The sequence below is a fragment of the Xiphophorus maculatus genome, chromosome 4, assembly GCF_002775205.1.
Source record: "Xiphophorus maculatus strain JP 163 A chromosome 4, X_maculatus-5.0-male, whole genome shotgun sequence".
NCBI classification, from domain to species: domain Eukaryota; kingdom Metazoa; phylum Chordata; class Actinopteri; order Cyprinodontiformes; family Poeciliidae; genus Xiphophorus; species Xiphophorus maculatus.
The window spans coordinates 27,080,667-27,107,192 of NC_036446.1; the positions used below are offsets into that span (position 1 = coordinate 27,080,667).

The following is a 26,526-nucleotide window of genomic DNA, read 5'->3' on the forward strand; positions in this document are numbered from 1 at the left end:
CACAGCTTGTCCTTCGAGCTGTGAAGGATCCGCTCGCTGTTGACTTGCAATGAAATGACGCCATGGTGCGCCCGGCTTTGTGCTGTGGCTCCCGCTGATAATGGAACCTCTGTCTCCCCACAGCCGAAGAGGCCAAGGAGCTGGAAGAAGAGGACTCAAAGACAGGTCAGTCCATCCCTACTTGGTCAAGTCTTATTTTCTCGCGAGACGTTGCAGCTGGTAAAGTTCTACAACTTTCGTCCACTTATTCACGCACCTACATTTACGCAACCCACACTTTGCGTGGTGTGAGATGGGGGCAAACAGAAACAAACAAAAGCATTTAAGATTCATATTTATTGTTGGCCTCTTTGCTTGACTTCTTTCCATTGTAAGAACCAATGAAGCACTCATCTTCTGGTTCTGGTCCACACTCAGTTCCTTTAAATCAAGACTAAAAACTCACTCTTTTGAACCATGATTAATGGAACAATTGACCAACATATATGATTTGTATTGATGTTTTTGGTCATGGCACAAAATGTAGTATTTGTTCTCAGATTGGTGACTGTATGATGTTTTTGCCACTTCTTGTTTGTGTTTTTATGATGTAAAGCACTTAAAACTGATTGATGTTGAAAAGTACTTTACAAACAAGCTTGATTGATTATCCAGATTATATGGTTGATTTAGTAAAAAAATGATTCAGAGGATAAAAATACAACAAGGTAAGTGAGTCGATCTACTGTTTCTGTTTCCAGACCTGTCATCTGGAAAGGCTGAGCTAATCTCTGCTTGGAAAAAGCAAATTAATAGACGCAGAAAAACATCCCATGTAATATGTGAAATCATGCGAGTAGAGAAGAAAAAAAAAACAGACTGTTGACTCTTTCAATTTGTACATGTGAATTCTATTTAATTTAACATTTCCAAGAAACTAGTTAGTGAGCAATAAAGAATCAGAGAGAATAAAACTCTGCCTTTTCTGTAGAGTTATTGGTAATAACTTAAACTCTAATAGATGTTTGAGATCCAGTTCACAAATCAAATATTTTGTCATTCTGGCTGCAATGTTAGAGACATGTTTTAGCTGTTTTTGTCTTTAATGACTGACTGACCTGATTGAACATACAAAGATGGTTCCTGCATAGCTTCTGACTGCTGCTTTACTTTAATACTCAGTATACGAAGCGTTGGAGGAAGACCTTTATGGACAGTTCAATAATCTGTTGCTTGGCTAATTAAATTAACAGCTTTATGAAATAAATGATTAGAAATTAAATATTACTCTGGCAAAGTTAGGCAAATGGTGACAATAGCATTTCATCATCTAATGTAAGATAAGAAAGCTAGTGCTAATTGTGCTGTTGAGGTCTTAAGTATTGTAGATACATGTTGGAAACGGGTCTGGTGATTTGCAGAGGTCACCGTGGAAACAGGGACACACAAAACTATTCAGACTCACGCTTCCTTTGATTAAGCGCTTAGTTTGCAAAAACTCCGGGGTGAACTGATGGGACCACCACACAGCTGGGCTACTTCCATACTGTAGAAGTAGCCTACAGTATGGGAGTACTGCACAATTGCACCCAAATAAATTACAAATAGATTATTTTATTTTTTAAAAATGCTACACAAACACTTAATTAACCTCCGATCTCAAACCAAAGATGAGTTTTCAGTGTTTAAGAAAGGTAAGGCTAGGTAAGCTGACTATTAGTTCGATTAGGTAGATCTGCCTTGCAAACAAAAAACCTGTCACCATTTAAATACAATAAAACGATTCCAAAAAGATGTAGATTAAACACTAAAATGCCCAAACATTAAGAAGGGACATGCATCTTTTGACAACTATAATATAAAACAATGAATAAATGAAGAAAAGTACTTCCAGAACCAAAGACCAAATGAGAAAATGCAACACAAATGGGGGGAAAAAAAAAAATTCAACAATGTGAATCAAGGAGACAGGCTGCAGTAAAAGGTAATCAGTTTTACCCACCATTGATGCTCAGTTCAAACAGAATCCATCTGTCTTTTTGGATGAATCTGTCGATAGAAAAGCCAAATCAGATGGGGAAAAGCCAAACCACTGACCAGAAAGCCCAACCAGGGGCTGAGGAGCTCAACCAGGGATTTATCTGCAAATTAGCCAGTGGCTAAAAGGCTTGTGTATTTCAGCACTGAATGTGTGCTGCCCCTGACCACATAAACATGGCTGGAAGAATAACCCATAATCGTGTTGCCTTAAGATAGCTGCCTTTGTTCTAGTGTTTTTTTAAGCTAAGTGAATAAAACAAAAACAAAAACAAAAAACCATTTCCACTTTCATACAACTTACTTGACCCAGACATTTCCTCCAGCAGTAACATCTCCTGAGAAAAGCAGAGACTGAGAACCGAGTTCATCCTTTCCGAAAAACGGCTAACAAAATCCCAAGCCGATGAACTTTTTAACAACATATCTTCTAATAGGATAGCTGTCTTTAAAGTAAAAAGTAAAGTTCATGACAATTTGACAAACTTCTCATGATATTGTTTGCACCTCTTAGTATCTGTTACCGACTCCTCCAAAAATCGCCACTTCACCAGTTAGGACTGATTGGACCAGTGGCACAACAACCCACGGACTGAAAATGAAAACACGATTGACTGACCAAACCATTATCACGTTATTTAGTCTGGAAGTTATTTTAGATTAAGACTGAATGTTTTCAGACAAGTATAGTATTTATCTGAAATCCTACCTATGTGGAGAATAACTATAAAGTACATATTTCCAGCAGAAAACCCAATTCAAGCCCTCATTAGATGGGGCTTTTTTTTAGTTTTTTGAAAGTCCTGCTAATTTGCCACTGATCAATATCGACACAAATATTTTCACAACACTATACTTAAGATCTATTTGCCCAGTATGGTTAATTGTGACAATTTCTACACAAGGTGTTCCACATTATTGGATTTTTCTTTAAATTAAATTTTATGACAAGGGTTAGCAGAGCTGTAGCTTTACAGACGCAGATTTCACAGAAATGCAGCAGCTTATTCAAATGAAAGTAAAAAGGCAGCAGGAAAATGAAGATTAACTTTTTTGTTTTGTCTTCATCTGGTAGTGATTTTGTGTTCAAAAAGTTTTGGCATATGATTGTTTGGTTTTGTTTTGCTTGAGAAGAGCTTTAATATGTCCAATGTGACACATAAAAACTTCAGGGAGATGACTTCCAGCCTCTAAAATATTTTCCCAGTTCTTTCATTAGAGCTGTGCAAAGTAACAGAGAAGTCCAGTAAAATTTTAATATAGGATTAGTGGAGAATTTTGATGTCAACATTGTCATGAAAAACAAATCTTAACCAGCTGCCCGACAGGAGAAAAGTCTACTGTACTTCACTAAAGGTAACGCAATAATCCCGTCTTCTTTCACTCGTTTTTTGACTCTTCATCCCAGAATCTGACTCCCTTTTTCTTTTTTCTCCCTTGTGGCATTTTGCCTCTGCCAGCAGTTTACCTTGTAGCCAAAGGAAGAAGAACATCTAATTTAAACTCTCATCATGAAAACAGAATCCTCCTTTCAAATCTCTGATTTGCTGAGTATTTACATTTGGCCTCTTAGGAGCGCTGCTGAACCGAGACAGGAAACTGCTTTGTGTGCTTCTTTTTGCATGATTAGCGTGATTGTGATATTTTGCTTGGCAGAAATATGACCTTATGAGTCCTGAATTAATTTTTCCATTAGCACTCAGGGCGAGCCTCTTCTGCATTACTAGCTTCAGCGACCAACCCTCGCGGTCTTGGAACGAGTCCTCCCTCAAGTATTAATGTCATTAGAGTTATTCATTTGACTTTCTTTTTTTATTCTGATTGAATTATTTAGCCTTTTGGTGAACGCCAAAGTTAATACCATGTGATTTTAATAAGCCGATAGGTGAACGAGACTCTGTGAGTGAAGGGGGACAATGGCTTTTATTCTCTGCTCCCTCTCTCATGAATGTTTCAGAGGGGAAATCTGTGCAGCCAGGAGCAGGGTCAGCCATCCCACAACTAGTAAGACTCAATATAATTCAGCTGTAGCTAAAGGCGTAACGTCGTCGCCATGCTTGACCCTCCCACCCCCCACTCCCTGCGCTCCTTCTCGTCGCCGCGCACGCACCTGCTGGAACCAGGTGGACACTGTGGGCGGTGAGCTTGTGAAGTCAAGCTAATGGCTCTGTCTTCTGAGATCACTCTCTAAGCGATTCAGACAAGCAGCTTTGTTTCGCCATCTGGCTTCAATTGCGCTGACAAAGCCAGAGGTTCCTGCGCGAGACAAAGGAGCTAAAATGAGCCTCACTTTAATAAACCCTGGATGATGGGGAGCCACGTTTGTGTGTTGTCTTAATGAGCTGTCCAAAGGAGAGTGCGCTTTCCCCTTTCAAAGCCGGCCTGATTGGAACAATAACCAATGATAACTAGGGACCTGTGCTCATCCATTTGCCGCGGGATGAGATCCCTTTGTTGCATATACAGCAGAGGCAAATAATGTTTAGCAAACACTGTAACTCACATTCCCATCTATATTTTCAGGCACAGAACTTCGCAGTCCCACAACCGCACAGTCGATTGTAGGAAGGGCGCTCAAGAGGTGCGGCCAGAAAGAGACTCCTGTTGCTAATTTTCATGCAGATGAAAAGTCATGCACCAAACGCCTCTTGTTTCCAACACTCCCCCAACCCGCAACTTCATCCAGACATGTGTCCAGTAACCTGAGCGTGTCACGTTGTTTAGGAAACGGCTGCAGTCGTTGCAAGCGAGGCTCCTATCAGAATCTGAATTCAGTTTGTGTGCACTTCCCCGTGGAAGGGAGTGCGAGTGACCCAGTTCTTTCACAGACAGAATCATTGGTAAAAGAGCAATTTAACATGCCCTCTGAAAAAGAGAGCAGAGCGGTAAAACCAGTTTTATTAACCCATCTTAACTGAGGCAAGGCCCTGAGTAGGTGGAAGGTTATGGAATATCAAGCCTCACACAGCTTATAGCATTAGCAGTCCCGACCGGCGCTCGTTTCTGACTCCTTAATGCTAAGGCCACCGCTGGAAGGCAGACAGCACAGGCTCAAATCGCACTAAAGCCCGAGGTCTGGCAGGCAATCAGGACAAATGTTGTAGATTTTTTAGATAAAAAAAAGAAAGAAACAAAAAAAACAACTGAGGGGATGAACAGCTGTGCCTAAGTTACATCTGGGCTCATTTGTTTCACCTGTTTGATGTATTCTTTCAGAGAGATGGAAACAAAAGTAGCGCATGAAAACACACCTGAATAATGTATGGCTTAACCGTTGAAACGAGAGGCATAAAGTATGACTTAACAGCATGAAACCCTAAAAAAAAGAGATTATTATTTTTTTGTTGTTGTCTCTGTTGAGGCTGCAAACGTATCAATTAAAGCTATAAAGCCACAGTTGAGTTCGAGAAGTCTCTGGAAAGCGTCCCAGGTAGCTCAGCTTAACTTTCTTTTCTCTTTTCATTGACACTACACACCGAACAAGCGGGCTCTCCCAGTGGTCACACATTACCGACTAAAGATATGTAAATAGAACATTTGTGTTCCCTTCATTATTAGATGTGGGTCACTGGATATCTTCAAGAGTGCTAATTAACAGAGCTCCCTGAACACCACTGCTTAGCGGTTTGCACATATAATAAGCTCACCGTTCACATTCCTGGCTGGTTCAGCACCACACCGAGAGGAGCATGTTTTATTTGTGTGCCAGCCTGCTGATCTTCCTTGTGCCATCGATTGGATAATAACAAGCATAGAAACTTATATTTACATGCCTCAGACGATTTTTAATCTACACCGCATGAGCTGATTGCATACTAATAGATTCTCCCCGCGCATGACGCGTCTCTTGATGTTTTCGTCGTGTTTGATCGAGCCGGTTGTTGGAGAAACGCTTCTCCTCTCTTGGACTCAGACTGTCATCAGGCGTCTGCCACACATTGAGCTACTCCTGCGCCCCTTGCAGGGGTTATCTTCTGGTCCGGGAGGGAAAAGGCCAACGGACCAGCTTGGGACGAGACGGGAGGGGGAAAAAAAAAATAGCAGCCTCTAAATCATTTGGAATAATGAGCATTGTCACAGTTAATAAAAGCAGTCGATGGCAGCTTGTTGGCGTATTAGACAAAACCATCGGCGAGTGCTTTTGAGGGAGGGCTTGGATATTTGTGGAGTTAAAGGCAATCCATTTTCTGGGATGAATCCCCCCCTCCTCCCTCTTTCACCCTGTACAAGCTCCATTTTCATCTTCTTGCCAAACAACACCCACTACCGCAGCCATCGCCCTCCCCCCGCCCGCTCCCTGTCATGTAATCTGTGCTCCTCTGACAACCCAGCCAAGGCCCGGTGGGAGTGTGCCTATCCATCTCACTACCCCAATCTACCTCTCCTGTTTGGTTCCACATGAGCACTCAGCTGCTGTGACTAATTAAATAAAACGCCGTGCCCTCTGCTTCCTGTTAGCCACGGCAATGTTGGTGAGCAGAGACGGAGCGGCGGAGAGGGAGGGGTTGTGAAACAGAATTAGGTCCACATCATAGTGTGCACGAAGGATGCCCTTCGTTGCATCTTTCCGTTTCATTTTCAATGTAAATATTTACAGTTTGTTATGTGTTAATTTGATGTTTTGAAATCATGTCTTCATGTGTGTGTTTTTTTTCTCTTTTCTTGCTTTCTCCAGCGATGACGCCACTGAAGAGCTAAGAACGGCAGAGTTAAGGTGCGTGTCGTTTTTCAGTTTCTTTCTTCAAATATATTGACATGTATGTGTTGCTCTGGTGACAGTTTTTTTTTTTTTTGTCCTCCGTTGTCATCACCGTCTTGTACACTTTGTGTGAGTTCTTTGAAGGACACAGTGTCACACACACACTGGAGGTTATTGGAAAGTGCTGCTGTATTGAAGATCGGCTGCATTAATTTGGGAGAGAGTATGGGATATTAGAAGTCTTGACATTATCATTTCAGAAATCAGAAGGTCACTGTCTGATATGAAATATCTGCTTAATTTTATCTGTTAGGCGTTTTTTAGTCCACTCAAAGCCAGGGTCAGGGTCTTATTAATGGTAAATAGGTTGGGTTTGAGTCGCATAGGCTGTCGGTCTTTGTCTCTAAAACATTTTTAAAAATTTGGGAAATTGCTAATTTGTGAGGATTTCCTGGTAAACATGAGATTGTCATATGAATATAACCAATGGTTTCATTATTATGGTTTTTACTTTAAAAAATGTACGTTTCTGAAACACGGGGCTTAATGTAACTGCTACTTTTAAAAACCCCCCAATAAAACTCCATTAATTATATATACTACTGCTTAAACACTCATAATTATGAGTTACCTTAAAAAGAGAGAGATGGGTTTTGCTCCTTTTAGATGGCTGCACCAAGGTTTTGTGATTTGAAAAACTGAAAGAAATATGACACATTTCTGTTTCTGGGCACCACTGAAGGAAAAAGTGTAACCATCCCTCTCACTTCCTTTTTTCCTCAACCCTGAGAAAAGCACCTTAAAGCCTGACCTGTCTACTGTACAACAAGCCCACAATTAGAGGCCTAGCACATTTGGCACATTTAATGCTGCCTTTCATGGTTTTTCCAGTGCAGCACACCATCTGATCTATTGACTACTTTCTGACCGTTTCAACACGTGCCAATAAATCTGTCAGTTCGAGAAACGCATGGCCCCCACTATATCACACGAATGATTAACAGTTTAGCTTTTTTTTGCAACCTTTACCTCTTCAGTGTTGTTGGGATTTGTTTGTTGAAAACAACGGAAATTGGGATCGTGATCTGGGCTTTTTTATTTTCTCATGAAACCGAAATGTCAGTGTTTTGACTCCTGCGGCACTTAATCGCCTGTCTTGATTTTTTTTTTCTTCTCTACATGACACAAACTTCATAGTTGCGTTTCCTTACCTTGCCCTGACAGTCCCTTTTCCCAGTCGTCTGATGGACAGTTCATTGGGACCTCCATTACCCCAGTCCAATCCTCCTACTTCCTGCAGAATGTCAGTCTGTTTTTGAGGTTTCGCTTGGAGAGAGGTTGCCTCTTAAATGCCCTTCTAGGCGCCAGGAAAGCACCCTGCTGCCATTGCGGTGCAACAGACGCTTTCTTCAGGAGTTAAACATTTCTCCATGTAGTTCTTGATGATTTGATAAACGGTCGATTTAGGTGCAGATTTAATGTAAGCAACTTATTGACTGTGACGCATTTTTTGATTCAAAGCAATGATGACAGCATGTGTAAGCATTGCAAGTAACCAGTATCAAAAAAAGAAGAACGCTTTTAAGCAATTTGACTTTTTAAAGAAGCAACAACAACAAAAAAATACTGACCAACTTTGTTTCTTGTCTCCTAACAATAAACCTTCATCACTGCCATCTCTTCATCCTGGTCATCATCAGCGGATTGGAAACACATTCTAAGAAAAGTCCAAGCTAGAAAAAAATCTCACACGCTTTTGGCTTCATTTTTGTATAAATATATTTTAATATTAATGCTGCTTTGACAAAGACCCTGTTAATAAAGCTATGTCTGTCGGTGCGGTGGCATCAGGTCTGCAGTTATTAAAGTTTGCAGGTTGTACATGTCATTAATTTGCATCTCTTAACTATATTTACTGTTAGGATTTAGTCCATTCAAGTTCTTTATTGTTACCTAAAAGCAGCATTTCTGTTCAAACACTCCTGCAGAATTGGTACAGATATATCGAGAAGAAAAACTTAACTACAGTTTTATCAGTACAAAAGTGGTACATTTAACTCTCAGATCTTCCTCAGACATGCCACAGACAGACAGAAGTTTTGCAAGGTCGACTGTGCCGGCATTGTGTAGTGTTTACCGACCTTCCCATTCTTACTTTAATAACCAGCAGTTTGACGTCAGTTGAGTGAATGTTGTTTTTTTTTTTTATGACAAGTCGGGACAGTTACAGCTTGTTTTTATGATACCCTGATTGGTCATTGTCGTAAAGCTGCAGCTTACACAGTGAGTGGAACAAGATGAAAGGTGTGGAAAGTAATTTCCTGTTACTAGCCAAAATAAAGTCTGACCAGCAGGAGTCAAAGAGAGGACATTTGTCATTACTGGAGTATCCACTGACCTTCACCAAGATTATTACGTCGAGCTAATATCCTGCAAGCCCCCGGACCTCCTTGCTGCTGAATCACCCCGGATCAATTATTCTAATATTTCTGTGGCAGTTTTGCTATTGATTTATGCATTTATGCAGAGTGCAGCATATCTTATTTAATAAAGTAAGGCCCTGCATTTAATTAAGTCCTTTCAGAGTCAGGAAGCACTTTGGTTATAAAAACCTCTTCCTTATCGATACATGTTCACATGTGACTGATGATGTTTAGGAATAAAAAAAATTGTTTTAAGTTCAGCACATGTAGACACATATTAAAGTGGTCACTTGATATTTGATGCACAGCGCTGTCAACCTTAGTGGTCTGTCCATGTTGTCTGTTATAAGTATAACTCACTAGTAGTATTAGATTTTTACAGTATATTAACCTTAGGTAAAAATGCCATGGTGTCACATTAGATGCATCAAAACAAATATGCTACAAGATCTAGCTTAGTTAGAACAGCAGCGTTTATTCCTACTGCTGCTAAAGTGATAAGATTGTACAAAGTTGCATCTCTTTCTTTATCCCTAAGGCTTTATCGTCTGCCCGTCCTAAGACCTTCAAATCTTCTGAGACAGCTTTTCACAGGGTTTAGTGATGTGTGTATTCATTTTTTGATCACTCTAACATAAGTCTATTTACAAGGTGATGTTGGACAAGATGGCCCGAGTCGCAGTCTCTGGTCTAAGTCATCCCAAAACTGTTCTTTCGGGTTAAGGTCAGGACTTAAGATATACACTTCGCTACAACGAAGGGGTCAAGGCATCCCAACACATAACTTGGTTTGCACCAACAGAATCATGTGTTAAAACTTCTTAAATGCCAGATAAACATTCTTCAACACTAAATTCAACACATTCTATCATCTGAAGTGAAAATATATCCTGCAGGTAACAATGGTGCAGAGAAACCTCACTGCTATATTTTTATGAAGTGGATGGAAATCCCTGCGATGGACTGGCGACCTGTCCAGGGTGAACCCCGCCTCTTGCCCGAAACGTCTCACCGGAGATAGGCACCAGCACTTCCCGATCCTCACTGGGGACGAGGGTGTAAGAACAAGGATGGATGGAAATCCCTGGGTTTATATTTTCTCTTTAATCTAATTATATATTAAGGGAATATAGAATCGTATTGAGCCTTGGCATGGCCAGAGATCGCTGCAAATGAGTGGAGAAGAAATATTGAAAACGTCGGCATTAAGGGAGTAAAGAAAACTCCATGAATTAAGGAGCAGCATGGGTGATCCCGGTTGTCTACCAGAAGAGTTTTAGTGAATTCCAATGAGAGTGCTGATTGCATTAGAAAATGTCCCCTATAGGTACAATTAGTGTTACATAACAGCCCCCCTAGAAGGTTCTTTGGCAAATATGGGAAATATCGATTCATTTTGCTCTTATATATTCACTTAATCGCTGGCCTGTCATGTTGAGAATACATCTCATTGTTATACTTTTTCCCCCCCTGTCACAGCTCAGGCTTTGCTCTGTCACAGTTTTCTCAGTACATTCAGCATTGTGCATCGGTGCGCTATTCTCCAGGGACAAGAGAGATACGAAAATGGTAGAATGCAAGGAAAGCTAACCTAAGTGTATTTTAAGAAGCTGCAGCTGCCAGATGTACAGTAATCAATGGGACGGGAGGTTTTTTAGTGCTACAATAACAGTGAAATGTGCTGAAAGCCCCTTTCAGGCCAGACTTTTGTTTCATTGTCTTTGCGCCCACAGAATGAGGGTTGGGTGTGAAGTTAATGTGTAGGTCACAGGATATTTTGATGGACATAGTCACATAGGTTGATGATGTGTAGAACAGGGTTTAGTCCTCAAGGCAGTGCATGTCCTGAAACTTTTGTTTGTGTTAGAAGTCCAGCACACCTGAATCAAATTCCTGAATTACCTCCTCATGCACCCAAATTCTGCTGATGATACATAATTCAGGTACGTTGAAACCTGAATTATGTCATCAGCAGGTTATTAACTGTTGGCTCAGAGGGGCTCACGTAAAAGATATATATGTAGAGTGGTTGATATCTGCTTAATGCCAAACCTGAAAAGTGTCGTCTGAGGAAGAGGTTTGGAATAAGTGCAGCTATAAAGTGAAAAACAGCTAAACTTGAATTGAGCCGTGAGTCCGATCACTGGATTAACTTCAAGTTTATCAAATGCCAGTGGAAGAGAACTACTCATAATGAAAGTGATACAAATGCCCAGGACTGAATCCAGCTCCAATGTCAGCATATTACTTATAGCCTCTTTAGATTAAAGAGTTTAAGGAACGGGGCATTTGAGGAGGACAAGGTTTCCTGTCTAAGACTGAGGGGTGACACCATGCTGCTGTTTAAACATCGTTCAGATGAAATGTACGTTAACATTAGGGTTTTGTACACAGGTTTGAACTAAAAATGTATTCAACTTTACCTTCTGGTACCTTTCTTTCACCTTTTTCTCTCCCTCTACTTCGGACTGTCGTCTCTAATTTTCCTCCACTACTGCAAGCAGCGCGGCGCACAGTAGCCAGCTTTGCAACCAGACAGAAAGGTGTTGGTTTTTAAAAAATAAAGTAACTTTTATAAATGCATATATATAATAGTGCTACAATTTATTGCAGGTAGAGGAAAACCTGGAGTTTGTGGTGACGATGAAAGATTTGCAGATACAAACGTGTAATGACCAAAATCACAATGAAAACTTAAGAGGAATATTCAGTTCGACTGAATTACTGAAGCCCTACAATGTTTCTACTAAAGTGTGCACCATAAAGTTTTTAGGGAGATATTTTTTTCAAATTCTTCTGATTCTCAAATAGATAAAATGCTCTTCAACTATTCTAAAGGTTATGACGAACCAATGTTTTACTCACCATAAACCAATATGTTGGATCATATCGAATTCGTGTTCTTTGTCTCGTTTTTCCCCAGTCAAAAACTTGCTGAAGAGTTCCCCTCCTGTGAGGTTACACAAGGATAGGCTTTCAGTGGAGCTAATAACCAAATGTAGTAGCTCATATTTAATTAAAAAAAACTGCAATGGTCAGTTGTGCTATGTAGCAATTTCTGGTGCTGTTGAAAACCTTGGCAAACATCTACATCAAATAGTCCAGTCAAAAAAATAAACTGTAAAACGTGTCATGCCTGATCTACTTGTTTTGCCTTTGAAGTATTTTTTTTAAGGGGATGAAACTTAGTAATATGGGAGCTTTGATAGGAGTTGCACAGTGACTGGATCCCTGATCAATGACAGCTAATGAACGCAGCGAGAGTTCTGCTCCGCTTGCCTCTCGACAGAGAGCCGACTTCTCTAGAGAGGTCCTGTTTTTTTCCAGAACGGCACAGGAGCCTTCACTGAAACCAGCTGCCTGTGGGCTCAATTAACCACTATAGATTACTCATGTTGCAAATGAGAGGGGAGATACAAAATCAGCGGTGTGTTGATGCTGAAATTCATGAGTGTACAAAAAGAAGTGCTTGAGTACTGGAAAGTGGACATGAGACTGGACTGCCAGCAGTAGCAGCATATAAATGATTAGGGGCTATACCTCGCAGGATAAAGGATTCCTAGATTTATATAGCATATTGACCTTTGCTTGTTTTAGCCTCCATATTTCAAATTCAAGGTAACTTATAGAAGAATGGCATACTACCGTGTTTGCCCCAGTGTTTTGGATTGGGAACAGGAGAGTGTGTTCTGAACCATCGAGGCATCACACTTCCCCGCCTTGCAGAGAAAGCGTACTTACTAGGTGTTGGAAAGGAGGCTCCGACTCTCGTTGTCGAGGCTTAGATTCAGGAAGAGTTGTGTGATTTTCCTCATGGCCTTGGAGAACAGGCCCAGGGTCTTTGAAGACTTGGTGAGGGTGTTATGAGACTTTGTCGGTCCAGTCCAACATCGAAAGTCTTTTGACCGCGTTTCCTTTGAGTGGTGTTGCAAGGCTACAAATGCAGTTGATCTTTTTAACCCTCCTGCAGACTTAAGACACGGGGTCCATTGAATCCCACAAGCTTTATACCCTGTCGTGGAAAAAATACTATTTGTGCACTTTTTCAAGTTTTTTTTTTTTCGTGTGTGTGGTTTTGGGAACTGACGGTCTGACGGGACACCCTGAGCGCTTCCCCGCTGTTCGAATGCGACATCTGTTGCGTTCCTCCTGAGCGTCGCACTAAGACTGCGTGAGGCTTAAGTTCTATGTGACTTCTGTACAGTTAAATGTATCCACAAATGTTTTTTTTACATGAACGTGAGATGTGGATCATGGCCCATGACATAAAGTACAAGATCCCAGATCCTGATTCCGAGTACAATCGGATGAAATGAGTATCCCCTGTACGGATGGACGGAACACATACAGAAAGTAAATAGTTGTATTAAATCTCCAGCTTTAATGATAATATATACTGTTATTATGTTACATGAAGTTGCATTGCCTAACATTGCTCTCTCAAGCAGTTTACTCTGTTCCTCTGGATGAAGAGGACATTTTATGAAAACTTGTCAAATTGTTGCTTTGTCAACATAAAAAAAAGTGAGTTTTCTCTTGGGTGTTAAAAACTTTTCACATCAAGCACTATACGCCTGGCAGACAGGTTCTAAACCGAATGAAGTCTTATTAGTTAGAAGCTAATATCAGCATATTGTTTACAAAGCTGTGGCCTATCAAAGAGGATTTGTTCCACACAGGAGAATTTAAAGATGGCAAAAAAAGACCCTAACTGCTGAGCAGCCCCCCCACCGTGATGGGAATATGCAGAACATATTGCCCAGAACTTTCATGGTTAGCTTTCTGAAGTCTGATAACATCATAGCGTGGTCACAGAACTTGGAGAGAAATTTGCACACATGCAGATGGAGCAAGCTGCAATGGCCATATATCTACATGTATGCTATGTGCCTCAGAGCTTCTTCATTAACTTAAGAGGAAGAAACATCATTATAAGAAAAAAAAAATATATATATATATATACATACTATATATGGCACTATTTCTTTAAAAATCTGGTGCTCAGAGAGGTTGATTATTTGAAGGTGAATTAGGACTGAAAGTTATTTTTTTTATGCTGCACACAACTGAGTATGTAGCAAATTAATCTATTTTTATACGGCACTTTTCATACAGACAAGTGTGATAAAGAGTCCTTTGTAGAGGAGGGTTGAGATAGAAAAAGCATACAGATGATTAAAGCAAGCTAACAAAGAAGACAAGGAACTGAGGAAGCTGGCAATGTAATATAACACTTGCTAAAATTGCTAATTAACAAAATTCTGTAACATTTTAAATATTCAAATCTAAGCGGTCAGCAGAATCAAAAGCTACCCTCTGGTCTAGTAAAACCAGTCGTGAAGGTTCGTGCTGATCCATGTAACGCCTAAGTTTATTAAAGATTCTAAACCTTGATTTAAAGGAACTCGGTGTTTCAGCATCTTTGCAGTTTCCTCTAAGTTTGTTCCAGATTTGTGGTGCATAGAATCTGATCGGTGCTTCTCCATGTTTGGTTCTGATTCTGGGATTGCAGAGTAGACTGTAACTACTAGGTCTGAAAGGTTAATAAAACAACAACAACAACAGATCTTTAATGTATTTTAGAGTTTATATGAGGTTTTAATATATTAAAGAACATGCTATCCTAAAAGTTTTCTAATACTCAACTGGTTCATTAGTTAAAAAGGACTAATTTTATTCTCATTTGCTAAAATGACTTGTGCATTCACTTGAACACACTCCATTTAGTTTGTGCAGCCTGATAATAAGAGCGTAGCGAGGCAGTGGCTGTAATCTAATAACACAGAAGTATTTTTAATTGAACAACAGCTTTAATACGCAGACTTCGTGTAAATCACAAAAGGTGCTCTCAGAAACCCCAAACCCTGCAAATCGTGTGTTCGTGTCGGGCTGAACTACGCCTCTAGCTGAACGTTAACTCTTTGACTGAACTCCTCAAAGTCACTTGCTCTCGCTCATTTCATCTTAAAAGGTGACACTCACCTTCACGCCGCGTCTGGGAGCAAATCCATCACAACACAGGTGGGAGACGTCTGCTGCGCCGTCCTGTGTGACTCTAAATATTCATCCAGATTAACACGCTGACAAAATAAGGCCCATAAGGTAAATGATTGACTTGCCTGAAGAGGTGGACAGCATCCCAATATGTGCGCTGAACAAACAGGGGAGTCTTTCTTCTCTCATCCCGCTATCTTCCTTCAGGTACCGAGTCACCTCGCCTTTGGGGTTTACCACAGGAGTCTCTTCAAATGATCCTCTAGTCTAAAGTGAAAAATCAAGATTAATGCACTTCCACGTCCCACCCAGGCTCACAGGACGGTGGGGGGGGGATCTCATAATTAACACCAGGGCGGCTGCAGAGTGTTTTTTAGAGAGAGGCTGGGCCATACCATGTAGGGCACAGGTGTCAAACTCCAGTCCTGGAGGGACACTGCCCTGCAACTTTTAGATGTGCCTCTGCTGCACCACACCTGAATATAATAATTAGGTCACTAAGTCTCTGGAGAACTGATCTACACAAGAAGGAGGTAATTAAGCCATTTCATTCCAGTGTTTTGTACCTGTGGCACATCTAAAAACTGCAGGAGGACTTGAGGACTTTAGTTTGACACCCCTGATGTAGGGGGAAGCAGATCAAGGGGTATGATTTTTTTCTTTTTTTTTTCTTTTGTGTGTGCGTGATACCTGCCACTGCTTTCGAATAACACTGTGGCAACAGAATGAACTGTCAGACGCCTCACTCTGGCTTAGTGTTATTGGGATAAAGTGGAAAGGCCTGTAGCGGGAGCTGCTGCATTACTCCATCATTCAAGCGGTGATCATTGTTATGTGTTGTGACCTATGTGAATTATCACTGCTCAGGACTCTTCCGTGTTTTTTTTTTGTCTCCCGCAGAGACCTGCTCCTGCAGAGTGTACATATTTCAACAGTGTTTCCAGTTTCCAGTAACTGTCTGCCACATCCTCTCATGTTCCTGTAAAATATCAACCCAAGGCACAAAACATGCAGGAGCGGCTATATTATAGGCTTCAGTAAACAAAGAGGCATATAGAATCCTTGCCAAAACACAAACTTAGATGTGTTTTGTAGGGATTTTGTAACCAACACAAAATAGGGACGGACATGTGGGTGGGAAAAAGAATGCATACATTTTTTGCAAATAAAAGTGAAAAGGTGTGGCGTGTATCAAGTTTCACTGTACTTACAGCTGCAAGGCTTTTTATGTATCTACTGTATCTATAGGTTTCACATACAAAGAGACAGAAGCCTTTTTGCCCATTCTGTTTTGTAAATTTCTCAAACTTATCATAGTTAACTAACACTGTCTCATCTGACAGGTGAGTCTTTTGGTTTTTTTTGTTGCATTCTTCCATAAAAGCAGAATTTGCTAGCTTACAACACGGAGCCGTTTTCTCAACAGATTTTCCCACCTGAGCTGTGAATCCTTGTAGCTCCTCTCGAGTTATCATGAGAATCTGTCGTTATAACATGACAAACTGTGAGACGATTTTGCAAGGTACTCTTGTGTCTACTTTCTTAAGGCCAAAAATCCCTAGTCATCCCTGTTCCTGTTATATTTTCCTTCTAATGAGCGAGACTTTTGCAGCCATTTAAAGCGGTCTTTGATCCATAGTTTCTCTGGCTTCCAAAACGTCTTTTAAAGTTTCTTTTCTTTGGACTTCTGCTGTATATTTTCTCATTATCAGTCCTGTATTCGACCAATACTCAAGGAACGAACCAATTATATCGCTGCAAGCCTGCCCCAAATTCTAACAGGCATTTTGTTGTGAATTCTTTTAATAAATGTGTGAAAAATAATGCTGTTTGCAACTCAGTAGTAGTATTTTTAAGGGCTTTGCTGAAAACTTGTCTTACAGTAGATGATCAACTAAAGGTTTATGCATCTCTTCTGCCCTGTGCCAGGTCATTACTAAATGTTATCTCCCTATTTGTTAAAAATAAAACTCTTAGAAACTGTTCAATAAAGGAACTCTGGGTCCTTAGAAGCAAATTATGAAACAGTTTGGATTAGCTTAACAATTTTCTGCAGTGTTGTACGCCATCGAGATTTGATAAATAACATTTTACAGTCATGCATTTTTTTCATATATTTACAATTGATTTGTCCATTAGGGCTGCACAGTGGCGCAGTTGGTAGCACTGTTGCCTTGTAGCAAGAAGGTCCTGGGTTCGATTCCCGGCCCGGGGTCTTTCTTCCTGTGCATGCGTGGGTTCTCTAAAGGGTTCTCCGACTTCCTCCCACAGTCCAAAAACATGACTGTCAGGTTAATTGGTCTATATAAATTCTCCCTAGGTGTGAGTGTGTGTCTGCATGGTTGTGTGTCCTGTCTGTGTCTGTGTTGCCCTGCGACAGACTGGTGACCTGTCCAGGGTGAACCCTGCCTCTCACCCGGAACTTTAGCTGGAGATAGACACCAGCATCTCCTGACCCCTCTAGGGGACAAGGGTGTAAGAAAATGTATGTATGGATGGATTTGTTCATTAAAAAAAGGATACAAACTACAATTTTATATGATTTTTTTTTGCTGGTCCTGATCCCACCTGGCATCGGCTCGTAAACCTGGCATCAGACTGGGCTCCCTGTTGTTGAGATCGTACATACCGTGCATTTCTGTTTTTGACTGGAGAAAGAGAGCTGGAGCGGTTGCAGCTTTTCTTGTGCCAGGACCTTATAAAAGCATCATCATCATACAGTTTAGTGTCAGTCTTGAGTGAAGACCACCCTCTAATGTGAGTGACTGCACCTCCTTTGGGGCTTCGCTGCCTCTACAGTTCATTTGGAGTTCATAGCCACTGCCACTCAGGAGACATACGTGGATTTAGAAATAGATTTCTGGAGCCTTTCCAGAAGTTTCCCATCGGACTTTTAAGATGGAGAATTTGAAAATATTCCGCATTGGAAATTTTCCATTGACAGTTTTCTTATTAATGGAACTTATAGCAAGTTAGCAAATCTGGAAGATCGGTCTAAACATTTCTTTCTCCATTAAGGAAATCAGACTCCCTAATGGGAGGTTTCAAAACAACTATGATGGCATTGTTTATTTTCGAGGTGTCACTTATGAATAGTAATGTCTAACATTGGTGATATGTAAACATCTCCCCTGCTAGTTTAATGCCAATGGGACTGTGGAGCACCACAGTTTGCTTAGAATAGTGCATTTCCATGCGTAGTTAAGCCTAATAACAATTGCCTATTATATTTCTTCCCACGCTGATGAGTCTAACCACGGTCTAAATATATTCCACACCTCTCTGTTCGTGTCCTGCTGGACCCTTGGGATCCTATTTTCATTGCAGGCTTGTAAAGGTACCTGCTTAAATGTAAATGTATCCTTAAAGGCAGAGCTTGTATATCCTCTGTGAGCAGTGTGCATTATACTTTGTAATTATCCATTGTGTGCAGAGAAACTGCCATGATGTGTTTTTCATCATCAGGTAATCCTCTCCTAAGTATCACTAAAGTTTAGCGGCTTCCTCATTATGCTGACTTCGTCTTCAAGGTTATTCCCAGTCATTTGCTTTCTCAGAGCGATGCCTGCTTTGATAGTTGCTCCGATTGTTGTTGTTGTTTCTGTCAAAGTCAAAAACTATGGCTGCGGAGTTTTTTTGTTTTTTTTTACAAGTATATTTTGCTTTACGCTGAGCTAGGCTACTGGTGGAGGTAAAAGAAAATCATTTTCATTTTGATGTAAATGAGGACAGACCGGTTTTTAACGCTTTGTTAGATTAAACCCACTGCACCGTTCTTGTAACCAGCCACCTATATCCTTAGTAAATTAGCCCGCGATCCGGTTTACCTGCACTAAATAGATCCGTCCATCAGCTTGTCTCCGAGTTGTTAGGGCAGAGGTTTCATTGTTTCTGCCGTGACTGCTTTGGATCCCTCTGAGAAAAGCTGATTGTTGGAAACGTTGGAAGAGATTTTATTCTTTGAGTCTTTTCGCCTGGAAGAGTTATTTTAGAAGACTCTAAATAGCTCTGCACTTCTGCGAAAGTACAGGGTTTTTTTTATTTTCTTTCTTCACCTCTGACCCTCTCACTCAACCAATACACTCTGAAACACTCTTACTTAGTGATCTCTCGAGGGACATTGAGGGATTTGAATGCGATGAACAATGCATGTGTGAGAATTGCGTTGTATTCATTTGGGTGATGGATAAGATGGCAGGTCGGATTGCATCCTGACAGGGAGCAAATGGAAGCCTGAGTGCGTTTTTTTTAAGAATCTCCGTTTAGCAGATATTTTTTCCGGCAAGTTTTTTAATTTGCTGAGATTTCCATCGTTTGCAACGGCAGACTCTCCAACTGCGTCAGTTTTTGTTTTGACATTTTCAAGCAGTTAGCGGTGCCTGTAGGGTTTTCATTCAGAATTAAAGCGCATCGCATCGGCTCTCATGTGTAAAATATAATAAAGGGATGATAATTAGTGTCAGTTATGTGCTACGAACAGCTTCCTGACCGAACTATAACTGGAATGGATTATGAAGCGAGTTCTTAAAAGACGAGACGAGAACAAGACAAAGGAATGAGGACAAGTGTAGACAGCTGACATCCGAACAGAACGCAAACAGATATTCCCTCCATCCCAAGTCAGAGATTATTACTTCCTCTCAGATTACATACAGTATGTGCAATATCTGGAAACTGAAATGAATCCTCTCCCTGATGACCGGTTGGACCCTAATCAGTTAAAACTGGTTTCAATAATGCTAAACGTCCGAACCCATAGCTATAGCTATGTTGCCTTTAAAAGCTTCAAGTAGGGGGACGTCATGTGTGACACAATTAAATTCCACCCGAGTTAATTCAAACTGTTTAATGATGCAAGGAGAACAATTTCTTTCTCAGTGGGGTGGTCCGCATGGGCTACAAGGAAGAAACAGTTCAGAGAGACGCGCAGAGAGGATGTCTTGATTTAAATAGATGTGTTGGTTGTCGGGGTGTTGTAGCTGGTAATTTTATGATGTTAAATCTGTGTGAAATGTATTTGCTCCAATTATTTCACACACCAATCAGGCATAGCATTATAACATGCCTAAGAGCGTGTTGCTCCCTCCTTTGCTGTGCTGGATCCCTGAGTGTGTGCTGTGATTTGTGGCGCTAACGTGCTAGCAGCAGATGTTTTAACTCCTGTAAGCTGTGGTGTGGCTCCTCTATGGATTGGATCTGGGGTTTTTTTCCTGTGCAGATGCTGGATTGGGTTGAGATCTGGGGGAATCTGGAGGCCAAGCGCACATCTTAAGCTTATTTTTATGCACTTCAAACCGTTCCTCAACCAGTTTTAGCTTGGGGCAGGTCTCAATACCCTGTTGAGAGAGCTCACAGTCATCAGAGAATACTGTCTTAATGAGGCAGGTGGTCCATGTCAAAGTCACAAAATGACATAACTATAGATAACAAGTCCTAAGGGTGTCCAGGACATCGTCCAAAGCATCACACTACCTCAGTCAGCTTGCCTTGTTTTGGCAATGCATCCTCACATTCTCCAGATCAAGAAACACTTGCACTATTTTTGTTTTTTTCCAGGTTGCGTTAACCTGCTGACAGAAGTCTCTGCATTCAGGGAATCACCTTTTTTATCATCCCAACATTAACTTCTTAAACATCTTGAACCACAGTAGCTCATCTGTAAGGTCGCACCATATGGGGCAGCCTTCGCTCATCATGTGACTCATGGGGCTTTTGGGGTTTACTGAGGCATCGTCGCTGTTTTACCATCATTCCCTCCTTGAACCACTTGAGCCGCAGTTTCCTCTAACTTAGCCATCTTGCCATGACAATTGCCCTTGTCATACTTGTCTTTCTTACCTTTAAGATACTAACCTTGAGGATAAAATGTCTACTTGCTGCTTAATATATGCCATCCATTAACAGGTAGCATGACTCAAAGATAATCAGTGTTATTCACTGCAGACCGACCTCACCGCAGGGGTGAGTGGTTGTAGTCTGATGCTTAATCAGTGTATGTGGCTGCAGTCTCTACTGCAGATACGTTTTTTCTCTCTACATAATAGGTTAGATTTTGTTGTTTTTTTTTACTCAGGTTTTTTTCTTCATGTCCTCTGCTATAAAGAACCCAAAGTTATCTGTGTGTTGTTTTTTTTTTTTGTGTGTGTCTCTTTTCAGAAGTCGAGGCCAGACAGTCGGGGTGGGAGAAGGAGGAGATGAGTCTGGCGGGTAATCCCAGTCCACCTATCCATCAACCTAGAGACTGTTTCCAGCATCCCCTGCAGAATGTCAAAGCCTCGCTGAGCAGAAGATGAGTCCATCATCTCCTTTCTTAGACTTTCCCTCGAGTTCCCATCCAAACACATAAACACATCATGTGCCATTAGTTTCTATTGCCTTCCTTTCATTCTCTCGACGGAGACACGCAACGGCGGGTAAACGCAGTTGAATGAGTCGTGTTGCCTGCGACACGAGGAGCGGCGGGCGCTTTTGAAAACGACAGGATGTGACAGGATCCTTTGTCTGTCACTGACATCACTCTGCACGCGTTGCGATGGGGCGTGTGCCAGAGATCTGCTGTCTAATAGGAAGTGAGACACTTAAAGAGATGACCCTGCTTCAGTTGCCAGAGCGAGAGAGAGAGAGAGAGAGAGAGAGAGAGCCCGGCTCTCCTATTACTCCGCGACTTGCTAATTAGCGTCTGTCGCTGGAGTAACTTGTACCTGTCAGTGTGCGCCGCTCTCCTATATTCAGTAAGTCGAGGCAATTGAAAGTGAACGCCAGCGAAGCTCCAACAAACTACAAATGGCGGATGTGAAACACTCTGATCCCTCTCCCTGACCTGACAGCTTTTACATGTAAGAAATAGTTTTTAATGAAGAAAGACAATCTCGGCTAGTTTCTACAGCCGACGCCGAATGTTTTATCTCTTTCAGCCTGCCGGGGTGTACATTTTGTTTTATTGCATCCTTTTGAACTACTTAAGCGAGTCCCAGTGCCATATGCCTATGTATGAATACCAAAACCATTTGTTTGAAATAAAAAAAAAACCCCGCCAGTGCCTATTTACATTAAAGAGACATGGTGAAACTGTCGGCTCATTGGTAGTTATTGGTTTTGTTCTTGGGTGGGGACACTCTGTCTTCATTCAGGCGGAACAAGGTCGAGTTTATTACAGACGTTTCTTCCCTTCTACCCCAGGATTAGCCAGGCTGTTCAAATTCACCCTTCCACATTCCATTAGGTGATTTATCCGCCAACTACACTCCATAGTGAGCAAAGCGTGAATTACGGTCAAAGTAATACAAATATTTCATTTGCATGCAGATCAACTCTGACATGCTGAATTGTTCCCAGTTAGACGCAGTCCTATTTTGGGGCTAATCTCTCTCTGTTTGCAGATGCTCAGTCATTGCAAACATTTTACTCGTTTTGAATAATGGATTTTCTCTGCGAATGTTTGTTGCTGTCATATGCTGAATAGCTACCTTGCATCAAGTCAGACTTCAGTAACCATTACTGAAACACCTCTCAGCCTCTACACACACACACACACACACACACCCATAAAACGTCTTTCTATCTTCACAAGGACTTTACATGGACTTCCAGTCATTTTTCATTCATTTCTATAGCTTTACACTGACCTTAACCGTAAACCTACCCAATACCAGCACATGCATAAGCCTAAACATAAACTCAACTCACACAAACAGTAATTCTTCCTATAGGGCCCAGGATTTGGGCCCCATAAGGGGGAGCGGATCCTCATAACGTAGCATTTCTTGGAGATAGGGGCCTTGCAAGGTGAGGAATGCTAAAACACACACACCCATAAAACACTCACTGTCCTCGGTTTAAGCTGTGTGAGAGTGTTGATCAAACCCCAGGTTGTGCCCAAACATCCAGATCTCTCTGTACAGTCGTCCTTGACCTTGGTCTGTGTCCTCACGCCCCAGACGCCTGCGTGAAATTAAATTACAGATTAGTGGCTCTAGGCCCAAAGAGGGGTTTATTTGGTTGGCTCTTCTCAGAGAAGCGCTCATTTTCTCATTCAGGAATTGGGAAGGGGTGAAATGCAGTGGGAATTAAGGAAGAAAGTGCCAGTCTTGGAAGATATTTTTGTATTCTGCGAGCGAGTGATGCCCAAATACTGAAATCTCTGCAAAGACTTCTAAATCTCATAGGAAGAGGGGACAGATGCCCAGTGGAAATAGGTTTTTCTGTTGTATAAACTGGGTGCTTGGAAGCAAAAATAACACTTGTCTGTATTTGTGTAGAAATATTTTTTCTCCCTCGTCAAAAAGGACAAGACTGAAAGAAGCATAGTTTGTTTTTTTTCAGCCCCTGGATGTGCAGTCTGGAAATTAAAAAAATCATTCTCCTGAGACAAAAGAAGAAAACGGCAGGCTCTCTTTAATTTAGAAGTCTGTCAAGCCTTTCGCAATCCCTAATTCCAAATTGCATTCACCTTGCATAGCATTCAAATACAAGTGACCCACTCAGTTGGCAGTGAAAAAGGGTCGGGTGGTTGCTACTGCGTCACAAACAGTGACTTAGGCTTTAGATTTTCTTTCCTAAAAATGTGTGTTTTCTTTAAAAGAGAAAAAAAAAAACATCCACTTTCAGAAACAGAATGTAACAGTTTTTATAACTGTTTACCTTTCATGGTGTTCAAGCTTGTAGCTGACCTCATTTAAATGTTGAAATGTTTGTCCCAGTTTTGTTCTTCTCTGATGTTCACCAGCATAACCCAACACTCTATTTTCTTTTAATTGTTATGACCTGTCTAGGGGTGACCAGACTCTCACATGTATGCAGATCCCACTTTATTGCACATAATCAGCCTTATAAGTTTTGAAACTGAACTTCAGTATTTGAGCTTTTTGGAGGACACTGCCAGTCATGTACCTCAAACCAGGTTGGAGTTAGTATTCTCACAATAAAATGTTAAAAACAAAAGACACCTAATACTAAATACTATATAGAGGACAGAAAATGGTTAACCACACATGTTAGTGCCTTTCTGATTTATATAGCATGGCTCAAATGGTTATGTTTCTGTGTGAAAAGTGCCTTTAACTACTTTGAAAAATCTATTGTAATTTGGTTATTTAAAAAATGTTTTTGGCTTTATTAGTATATTAGGAAGTAACATATAAAGATGTTAGGGCTTTAATTTCTATAAATTGGCAATACAGCTGGGTTTGAAGTTGTAGATGCCATGGTGGGGATGAGCATATAGCTTTTAAAACAAACATAAATAACATAAATGCTTTCCAGTAGTTGTGATGTTTGCAGGTACGTGTCTTTTCAAACTTTATTTGAATATCAAATGTTCTTGGGCATTAAATAACCACACACAGATGCAAATAATTATAGATGTACGGCATAACTCCATGACGGAAAACATTCACAAACAGAAACCAGAATAAAAATAACACCAGTTCGTGATGTTGTTTAAACTGACTTTTTTGTTGTTGTCAAAACTGGTTTTATGAAGTATATGAACAGTGAAAAGTTTACAGTCACACAGTTTATTTTTCCAAAAGTTTTCCTTTTATATATATATATACATATATATATATATATATATATATATATATATATATATATATATATATATATATATAATTTACCACAATCTGCTTCACACTGCAGTCCAAAGACACAGGATATTAATCATAGCACAATCACTGCCATGCTGCATTTAACTTGATCCAACAGAAGCCCTCATTAAAGTTGTCGGTCAAATTAGGACAGCTTTGCTCTTTAAATTTTAGTATGTGATGATGCCCTGATGAATTTTTTTTTTTCCCTCGAATTTTATTTAGTGCACACTCAACAATGTGACAGCCTTTTACTGCTTCATAAACAATATCTGATCAAACGGGAGGAGACAAATGCCAAGTTCTTCTCCGTGTGGCTTTGCACCTGGCCTGCATTCAGCTCACAGTGGACCACCTGAGGTCGGTGGCTTTCTGGCCAGCTAGTCTGGGAAAAGCGATTCGTTTGTTTCAGTTTAATAAAAAGACTGATCCACATCAGAGACAGCGAGCGAATGCAATTAAGCAGATGGTAGTAAAGAAAACCAGCCCCTGGATCAGGGTTGAAGACCGCTGTGCAATTGGTTAACAAGAGGAAATACAGAGCTACTCTATCACAGCTTATCAAGATGCAGGTAAATAAAGAGCTGCGGCTGCTGTAGCTGGTGGGTCAGCTACTTGGAAAATAGGTGCAGCAAACACGATCGGTTCAGCTCACCGTCTGTATCCTTATTTTGTTTTGAAAAAGGTAAAACTGTATTTTTTTCTGTCAGAGGTTTATGACTTTGTTCTTAATGCTGTGGAGACAAAAAGACCAAGGAGTGGGAGTGGATTTGCATAAAATGCATTTTTTCAAGCCAATATTACTCATATAAACCTCTGCTGCAATGCTAACTATAAGCTCTTAAGTGAAGAGTTCACCAAAGCTTTTCTTTTCAATATTTTAGATAAAAAATCCCCAAATGGGCGAACCTTCTGAGAATAATTTGCAGTTTCGTTCCACACAAAAGTCTACGAACAGGTGAAATACGCGGATACCGAACCGCAAATAAGGTGGGACCCACTGTTGGTGAGTTTCGCAGCACGTTTTGGCCAGACCAATCGTCTGTCACCTGGAAAAATCATCAGAGTTACGGTGCGGTTATATGCACACAAAAGTGAATACAATACTGTTGTGATTAAGAGAGAGAACATTCACGCCAGACATTGAACTGCTGACAACATCTCTCTGTTTTATTCGCCTCACAAATTCCCGCAGCTGTTCCACACAGTGGTCTACATGCACCTCAGAGCCAATGGGAGAGCAGCTGCTCGTCTGATTGCTTTTGTCATTCATAGACTGGACTTGATTTCCTCGGAGGTTCCCAAAATTGTCCATTGAAATCTCGGCAGCTGTATTTTTCAGAACAAATGTCACACGAGCCACAACTCCAGAAGACACTGTCACCGATGATGCATACAGATCACTACCAATACCTCTGCTTTTGTGCTCATACAGATTCATACACAGCTATGACAATACACAAATCTGCCGTGGGACGCGTGGCAAGCGAACGCCATCAGAATACTGCCAGGCAGCATCTGACTCCAAGAGTACTTTAAATGTATAGACTTACAAAGTTCTTTTGATGAGTACAGAGACGTTAACAACCTGGCTAGCACTCAGCTACTTGTTTTCTGTAGAATCAGTAATTACAATCGAACAGAAAAACATCTACCCAAATAATGAACCACTGGCAAACAAGAAACTGAAATGTGATCAACAAGCAAAAAAGACTTTTTACTCAGGTGATTTTCAAGAGTGTAATTGTTGACACCGGCTGCGTTTCCATTACAAATGTGTGTGAAACTTTGTCAATATTTCGCCAAT

The 26,526-nt window shown here is 40.8% G+C and overlaps 1 protein-coding gene across 1 annotated transcript in view; it reads left to right on the forward strand.

Annotated features, from left to right (window-relative positions):
* cd276 (CD276 molecule) overlaps positions 1–22,205 on the forward strand; it is an 87,337-nt gene extending 65,132 nt beyond the window's left edge. The window contains exons 6-8 of the mRNA XM_023331775.1: positions 124–165; positions 6,692–6,730; positions 21,289–22,205. Coding sequence (XP_023187543.1) covers positions 124–165; positions 6,692–6,714 — 65 coding nt within the window. The 3' untranslated portion in view covers positions 6,715–6,730; positions 21,289–22,205. The remainder of the gene's footprint in view (positions 1–123; positions 166–6,691; positions 6,731–21,288) is intronic.
* The last annotated feature ends 4,321 nt before the right edge of the window (positions 22,206–26,526 follow it).